General features: G+C 33.4%; 1 protein-coding gene across 1 annotated transcript in view; it reads left to right on the top strand.

Moving 5' to 3' along the window:
* LOC111634209 (putative uncharacterized protein DDB_G0282133) overlaps positions 1–8,297 on the top strand; it is an 86,449-nt gene extending 78,152 nt beyond the window's left edge. Inside the window, exons 13-16 of the mRNA XM_023378928.1 lie at positions 662–796; positions 866–981; positions 8,002–8,160; positions 8,278–8,297. Of these exons, the coding sequence (XP_023234696.1) occupies positions 662–796; positions 866–981; positions 8,002–8,160; positions 8,278–8,297 (430 nt within the window). The remainder of the gene's footprint in view (positions 1–661; positions 797–865; positions 982–8,001; positions 8,161–8,277) is intronic.
* The last annotated feature ends 1,099 nt before the right edge of the window (positions 8,298–9,396 follow it).

Raw genomic sequence — 9,396 nt, 5'->3', positions numbered from 1 at the left:
AATGATGCTTGAATTTAAAGATTGAGCATTTTTCACAGCTTCGAGAATTTTTTCTTTGCCTTTTATAATTGTTCTGACCGACAATTTTGGTGATCAAACTTCTTTGCCAATTGACAAATTTTCATTTTTGTATCAAAGTCTTTAATGGGTACGTTCTTAAAGTCAAACGAGTTAAACGCGTTAGTAACGACTCGTTCGAAAAGTCTAACGAAATAGGAATAACGATGACTTCATTCTCGCTTAACTCGTTCGACTTTACGAAACGAACATACCCAATGTTAACTTTACATTCCAAAGATAAAGTTTTTCTTTTCTTGTTTGATGCAGAAGAATTAGTTCTACTTTGTTTGGATGACATAGTAGAGTCTCTCGAGTCTCCGTAGATATAACAAACACAGAAATAAATAGCACAAAATAAATTGTAGCTATGTGTGGATTCCGTGCGACACATCCAAACATGTAAGCTTGAACAATAGTGTGGGGGGAGTGAGTAATCAAGGGTTGCGTGGCGCTCAAACAAAAGACGAATTGACGAGATTTGAAAATTGCGTAACTCCGGGTTTGCGTAAGTCGGGGTATTACTGTATTGATTAATTTCAATTAAAAAATTAATTAATATAAAATTAAATTTTATGTTTTATTGTCTATTTTCTAAAAATAGATATCAAGCACAATTAGATGAACGTTATCAAGAATATTATGCTCAGATGTCAAGAGAGACAGATTATGAACGTCTTAGTGTCCATTCTGGTAGAAGTTCAGTAAATGATGAATTGCAAAAAGATAGACAAAACAGGTAATTTCTTTTTATAGTTAATAATTAAAAATATTAAGTTCATGTTTGAGATTTTAGAATTATTTACAGATATGCTGGTGACTTAGATCAGAGTTCTGTAGGTGGATCAGATTATTCAAATTATCATCAGTATGATAGTAATTATGGAGTTGATTATACAAATTCCACAACACTAACTGATCGAGGTTTGTGTTATTTCATTTTTATTGAAGATTTTTAAATGTAATGTTTATTTATTAAGTTATTTAAAATCCAATATTTATAATGGAAATTTAATCTATACTATGAATAAACTATTCTGTATTTTCAATTTCAGTACTTTTTATATATTTTTAAGGTTACATTATTTTTGGAATAATTTTAAATCTGTTACTAAAATTATAGGGAGAAAGCTATAAATTGATTTCAAGATGAAAGAACACTTACATAATTTATTAATTTAAAATTTTTTATAGACTAACATTAAAAACAGTTCTCCTAAATTTAATTTGCAATCATATGCAGTTTGTTTTTTCAGGTTCACATGCATAAGCTAACAATTTTCCTGTGATTTTTCACATGCTGCATGCAGTTGTCATTCTTCAAATTTGATGATTCTGAAAGATCTTTGTAATGTGTCCTCTTTGCAAATGCAAAATTTCAATATTGTTTAGTTTACAAGATATTTTTTTACAGAACAATATTCTTGACTGGGGTCCTATAGGAGGCTCTTTAAAGTTTTTGCTGTAGTGTAAACTAATGTGAAACAAGTTCAGCTGGAAATATATGATACAAGGGCTGAGATGTTTCTCAGAACGATCAGAAAATTATTTTTCTTGTTTTTTGCATGAAATAAGTCTATGAAAATGTTTAAATTGTTGAAGGTCATAGCACTCCAGGCTATCTTACGGAGACAAAGATTCAAAGTCTTAGCAAATTGCAGACTGCCATATCATTATATCATGCATAGCTGACAAATATCCATATCATAACTACCTCTTGCAGTAATCATGTAAGACTTTAATAATGTCATTTTTTACACCAAAAATGACATTATGGAGGTCTTACATGCCATCAAAAATGATGTCAAAGTGGAAAATCACCATCTTATGCATGCGATTATGTGAAAATAAAGAAAAATTGTACATGATTACATGCATAATTTTCTTGAGGGTCTGTGATGTGTGAAAAAAAATTTTTTCAACCAAAATTTTTACACACACGGATATCATGGAAGCACAGCTAAGTAAGTTAATTTGGTGAGAAATACTCATGAAAAAACTGTTGTGTGGAAAATTGCCACTATTACATATGTGACTGTAGGGTCGGTGCATGGGCGTAGCCAGAGTTTTGTTATGGGGGGGGCCTAGTGGAGGCCAACCTGACACAAAATTGAATTATTTCAAATTATTGTTCATTATTGGGCACCGAGCAAGCCGTTCACCTTTTTTTTAGTATTCAAAACTTTTATTTTAGCTTTAGGTTTTTACAAATCGACTCAACACTTTTTCGGCTGTGATTTCCTGGGGAGGGCACCAGGTTCCCTGGGAGGGGCCGTGCCCACCCAGGCTCCCCCCTCGCTACGCCCATGGGTCGGTGTCTCTTTGACACCACATCAGGGTGTGACGACACCGAGTTTCTCAGGACTCGGAAAATGCGACTTTGTCACATGAGTGGTAGCGGGTGAGCGGTTGGATTCAGAGTAGAGGTGAGGAGAGAGAAACGAGGAAGTGATTCACTCAGATTCCATATTAATAAACAATAACAAATTTATTTTAACGGGCAGGAGTACACGATATACGAATCTTATCCATATTTACTTAAATTTAATGGTCGCGAGAGAGAGATTTTACAAACGACTCACGTGTGGATAAATACCTTATATAGAAGTTGAGGATTGATGACTGGATGATTCACAGTCCGGCTTCTTGAAGAGAATGATGGAAGGTTCTTGAGGTTTAGAGTGTTCGGGTAACAGGAGCAACTTCGAAGGGTATCCGACTTTAGGTGTGTANAATGCTAAAAAATCGTTATTTTCATGGTTTTTCAGCGCTATTTTCACTTATTTTTGTTATTTGACGCTATTTAGACGAATAGGCAAGTTTTCCGAAGCATAAAATTGAAGATTTTCCGCCAAAATAGAAACTTCCCGATAACATCGGAAATGACGTTCTAACATCATTTTAAAATATTCGATATCTAAACCAGAAAGTGTTAGATAGAAATAGACTTATTTATAGAACAATCCCCCATTTCTCACCTCAGGGAAAGTCATAAAACAGTTGGGTGCTAATGACATTGTGAAAGGGAAAAAGTTCTACACTTAGAAACTTCGAAAGAAGTGATTTGGCCTGTACCATTCGCGGGCCGCATAAACATTGATAGGGGGCCGTATGTGGCCCGCGGGCCGCAGGTTGTGCACCCCTGCTTAAAGTATCTAATTATCATGATTATATGCTAGTTTTTGGAAATGTTTTCTATTTTATTTTTCTCTCTACTTTCTTGATCCAGTCTTACATCTCAAGGTCTTTTGACTCCATTTATTATTAATATTATCATATTGATTAGTTTTTCTATTATGCTAAATTTTAAGTTCTTTTAATCATATATTTTAACTTAATATCATCTGTCTTAAAATCTGTTCTTTTATTTTACAATTCAGGTGCTAATAGTTTGCATTTAGTTGTATGACAATATACTTTGTATGCTTGTTAATTTGAGGTTTATGGTGAATGAAATTGCCAACCAATATTTGTACCCAAACAGTTGAATGGCTGAAAGATTGGAGATTATGTATATGGGTGGAGATGACACTGAGGCATGACTGTTTACATAAACCATTTATTGATTGAAGAATTGCTTACAAAATTCCATGGCTTGTATTTCTAAGGACAGATAATGTCTGTACAATCAGTCTTTAGGTTTTCTAAGAGGCCCTAGGTCACTAATTTACATCAGCAAATTGTCCCTTGATGGTTCGTTGGTTCTTGGGTGGTGTTTTCAGTGGCACTAGTGGTAGTTGGCAGGAGTTGGATGCTCTTTAATAATGGGATAGGTTGCAATTTGCTGATTGGCACTTAGAATGCCTGGAAGAAGTCTGCCTGTGAATAGGACAATGGATCTTGGGAAAGAACCTCATTCTTCAGACGTGGGTTCTTTCCCAAGATCGCTGGTTTGTCCCCAAATTAGAAATTTGATTGGTCTCGGTTACCTCTCATTGCTTTCCGATTGTTTTGTCATGTTTCTAAGTGAAACTTTACACCAGATTGGGCCATGAGAAAGATCAACACCAATGTTCAATTTGGCACTCATCTCATCACTGGCTGGATGATGATTAACAAACTTTGGAACATTTGCTTGTGTTTTCTGATAGTGTGCTTTATTTCCTGACATTAGGAATCTCATTACCTTCACATGCTTTTTTTAAACAAGATATTTTGTTATTTTGTCATTTTTGACTTCCTTGTCAAACACTATTAAAGTTTCGACATGTAGTTCAAGTCTCACTTGAGACCTCACATGCTCTTATACAGTACTACCTATATAAAATTACTTAGTTTCATTTGTTTCTAAGACATATATTGTTGCTTTCAGATTTGTTTTTGATTTTTAATTATATTGAGAAGAACTAATAATTACACAATGCAGCAGTGAAAAAACTTTTTTCAAAAATGTAGGCGTTCTTTATGTATTTCAACCTCCTGAATTCAAAAATGATACTCAAAACATCGTATCACCCACAGTTTTTGCACAAATCGCATATTTTGCCAATAATATCATATATAGAAGTAGTACGTATATATGGCACACGAATCATGCAGAAGTAGAATATAAGTTTAAAACAACAACATATTGAAATATATACACAGTGAACAGATGCATACAGAGAATGTGGTCCAAAACATGCACTAATATCATTCATTGTGTGCTTTCTTAGTTGTTATGGCGTGGCCCCTGCTTTTCCTCTTATGGGAAATTTCCATTATGTGCTCATGGTGAAGTATCCAGCAGTAGTCGCCCATCATCTGAACATCCCAAGTTCCCTGGTATCATCGTTCCATGTCCTTGATATCCTGATGGAATCTTTCACCCTGTTCCTCACTTACAGCACCCAGGTTTGGAGGAAAAAAAGTCAAGGTGCGAATTTAAAAAATGTAACTTCAAACTCATTGAGCATCCGAGCATTTTGAATTTCATCAGCATGTTCTCAACTATGTCGATATGTTCTGAGCTATGATTGTTTCTCAGAAAGTTTTGAACCACACACTTAAAGGCAGTCCAGGCTTCTCATTCCACGGCATTCATTGAATGAAGGAAATCTTCATCTAGCATTACTTAAATATCGGGACCAGTGAACACGCCCTCTTTCAACTTAGCATCTGACAGGTTGGGGAACTTGTAACATAGATATTTGAAACAGTTGCCACACTTATTTAATGCTTTGACAAACTGCTTCATTATGCCCAATTTGATGTGCAGAGGTGGTAAGAGTATTCTGTCTCTTTCCACTAGAGGGTCACACTTAATATTTTTGTCCCCTGGAACCAATTCCAACCTTCGAGGCCACTGTTTTTGCTCCCAATGTTTGTCACGAGCTCGACTGTCCCATTCACAGATGAAATGGGAACTTGGTATATCCTGATTGTTGTCCTAGAAGCATACTCAACACTTTGAAATCACCACACACCATCCAATTGTGATCCTCATAATGAATGGTAGTAAGAAGTGCTTTAATGTTGTCATATGTTTCCTTCAGGTGCACAGAATGCCCGACAGATATTGAGGCATTGAGATGTTTTCATGTATATTATCATTATTACAAAATATGCGATTTGTGCAAAAACTGTGGGTGATACGATGTTCTGAGTACCATTTTCGAATTCAGGAGGTCGAAATACATAAAGAACGCCTACATTTTCGAAAAAGTTTTTATGACCTTGCAATTTGTTGCATTATGTTATCTATGATCTGTCATACTATAATTCAATAATTTTTTATCTATGAGCCATCTAATTAAAACATGTGAGTTGCAACTCACTATATACTTTATTCAAATATATTGCTCTCATATTCAAATATATTTATGAGAGCAAATATATTGCTCTCATAAATATCACTTGATACTTGTATCAAATATTTCATCTTGTAAATTGCAAAGCAAGGGCAAAGGAAACAGTTCATTATTAAATTCTTATATATTACTTGTTAATAAGGGTCACACTTATTAACGAGTAATATATAAGAATTTAATAATGAACATATATAATAGGAAAATTGTACAATAAAATTGACAGACCAATTGCCGACTCGGTTTTTTGTCTTTTCGCTATGTGGACACTAAACTCACTTGTTAGAGCCTTTTTCATTAAGCCCATTATGGGTTCAGCTCAGAGCCGTTGAGGCCGGATGGCCGAGCTGTCAAGGTGGCAGCCTACCGCTCTGGGGGACCCGGGTTCGAATCCGAACGGGTCGAAAAATCCCCAGGAATTTTTCGGGGGTGTGGTCCTTTCGGATAGGTCGGGTCCCGTCCCTCACCACCCGGCAGCCCCATTGTGGGCCTGGCCGAACCCATAATGGGCTTGCAAAGAAGAGGCCCTCTAGTGCCCACAGGGCGGAAGGAGTTTAACTCTTTCCGTCCTGTAGACACTAGGAGGGGCTGGAGGGCCTCTTCTTGCAGGCCCATTATGGGTTCGGCCAGACTTACAGTGGGGCGGCCGCGTGGTGAGGAGTGGGGCTCGNCACTTAAAAAATTTTAATGAAGATATTTATCTTAATTATGAAAATATAGTAGCATGTTTTTTAATTTTTGGAACCTAACCCTCCTTTTCGTATTAGTTCTTTGTTTCGTATAACACGGTTCGCATAACACGGCAATTTTTTGGAACGTAACTACCGTGTTATACGGGGGTTACCTGTATATATATATATACATTGTATGATGATTGTATATTGATTTTCAGCAGTTTCTTCCTACAATTTTTTTTTGTCAACAGCTTTTGGAAGTTTTATACATTCTTTATTCTTTCCTTTAGTTCAAAGTATCCAGTATCTTTTAGTTCAAAATTTCTGAAATAAAACTTTTTAAACCAGTTTGACACATTTGAAGTTTAGGAATATCTTCCTCATACATATTGCAAAATTTTTTTTGCTGTTTGTACAGCATTTTATCCTTCTCAAAAATTGTAAGCATAATATGCCCGATATGCATTTTATCTGAAGCCATTACAACTTGATTTTATTGAAAGAAAACTTGTTGTAAAAATTTTAAAATAAGCTTCTAAACAAAGAATACAATCTCACATTAGCAATAATGTGCTAAATTTCACAACTGTTATAATTAAATCACACATCTCTATTAAATAAAGACAGCTGTTAAAAATACACAAAACTCTGTTCCATCCAGTATAACTGTTACTTATTATCATGGTTTCCAACAAATTCTAAGAGGAAGGTTGTATATTAATGATTGAGGTGAAAAAGGAACTTATCTCAAAGCATGAAAGTAGTGAATCTGGTAACCATATTTAAGATGCTGAAGTCAATGGTGTGCGATCAGTAAATACAATTTTTATTTTATTATACAGTAATTACATATTTTATTTACTGTTTTTGTGTTTTTATTATTGGAACATTTAATTGTTATTTTTATCTTAATTCATATTAAATCTTAAATTAATTAAAATAAATATAAATTAAATTTATATTTATCTTAATTAAATTATATATTTGCTGTTTTAAGTTTATTGAAATGGGTATTGTGTAGGGTTTGGGAATGAATTCACTTTCCATTATTTTTAAGGGAGAGGATTGATTCCTTCAAATAATTCAGAGTTTAAACTGCCTCCTGGAATGAATTAAATTTAAAGAATGAGGCACCACTGTATATGAAATATACAACCTCCAGTTATGTTTTGATTGAGATAAGAACATGAAAATTTAAACCAAGTAATAAGAAGACAGTTTTTCCATTACATTTTGTTCAAACTGTTTTATTTTTTTTAACTTTTATTTTGCTGAAGTTTCTCATCAATTCTTCAACAGAAGTTAAATTAATATATTTAATATGATAAATTAAAAGTAAGCAGAACTAATAAAATCTAAAAATAAAAAAGCATATTGGAAAAATATCTTTTTAAATAAATAAGCTAAACTGAGTGTAGAATGAATAAAATGTTTTTGTAGATATGAACATTTTACAAACTTTTTAATATTTATCAAAAATTTAGTTACAGAACAATCATCAACATCAAGATTAACACCAACAAAATTTTCCTGTCCACATCCAGTATCATGTTTTAGTCCAGGAGGTTTATTTATTACAGTTTTTCCAAATTTATCTGAAACAGTTAGATCATCTAATGTACAAATACATAGCATGCAGGTAAGTAACAATAAACAGAAAAATAAATTTTTTTTAAATTTGAACAATAAAAATAATATAATGATATATTTATTTGATAAAAAAATCTCAATAATATAATTTTATTACAAAATACATTCAGTTAGTCATAATTACAAATAAATTATTTAGTTAAATATTGAAACACAATGAAACCATGAATGAAAGGAAATGCAGATATAGTTTAATTTTTAAAAATATTTTAATATCAAATATATTATTGCATAGATTTTGCATAGTGATCAAAAATCAATTTTTATGCTTTAAATTAGCCTTTTACATTTTAAAAATAATTTCTTTGCATTTTGTTTTTTGTGATTCATTGTGTTGAGGTTTTTTTTTTAAATTCTTGAAAATATGACCCTCCCTTTTTTTTTACAATATTATTATACTAATCTGAAACCGTGTTATTCTATGTCTTTGTTTCACAAGCACAATAAAGTGCATTCAATCAGACACTAAGCAGCTTTAAATAAAAGGATGAAAAGCTGCTTAATGTCTGATTGAATGCACTTTATCATGCTTGTGAAACAAAAATATTATTTTAGTTTTTAAATTTATATTTTAAACTATTCAAACATAATTAATGCAAATATACAGTGGTACCTTGTACTTCAAATGCTAAATTTGACAAAAGTTCTCCTTGGAGTTTGAACTGCATGCACAGTGAAAAATGCACTGGAAGCATAAATACAATCTGTTGTGTGTCCAAGTTGTCTCTTGCTCTTGTATTATGCTTGTATGTTTTCAGTTTTTTCCCCCATTTTATTTTTGGTGTTTGGTTATACAGGTAACCCCCTATATAACACGGCACTTCTATAGCACGGATTCGCTCTAACACGGTTCGAGAATTGGTACCATCCCCCGTATAACACGGCACTTCTATAGCACGGATTCGCTCTAACACGGTTCGAGAATTGGTACCATCCCCCGTATAACACGGTACTTTTATAGCACGGATTCGCTCTAACACGGTTCGAGAATTGGTACCATCCCCCGTATAACACGGTACTTTTATAGCACGGATTCACTCTGACACGGTTTGAGAATTGGATAAAACCCTCGTACAACAGGAAATGTAATAAATTTTTACATACTTAAGTAATAATAGTTTACGAAAATTATTATTTTCGTGAACTATTAGTACTTAAGTATGTAAATTTTCTCTTCTCGCCTTCTGCTGATACACGTGGTCCTTCTCGAAACTTGTTTCAATGTTGCC

Source organism: Centruroides sculpturatus, unplaced genomic scaffold, assembly GCF_000671375.1.
Source record: "Centruroides sculpturatus isolate CEXI.00-Female unplaced genomic scaffold, Cexi_2.0 scaffold813, whole genome shotgun sequence".
Taxonomy (NCBI): domain Eukaryota; kingdom Metazoa; phylum Arthropoda; class Arachnida; order Scorpiones; family Buthidae; genus Centruroides; species Centruroides sculpturatus.
Note: the sequence above shows the minus strand (reverse complement) of the source record. Positions and strands in the feature narration are given on the sequence as shown.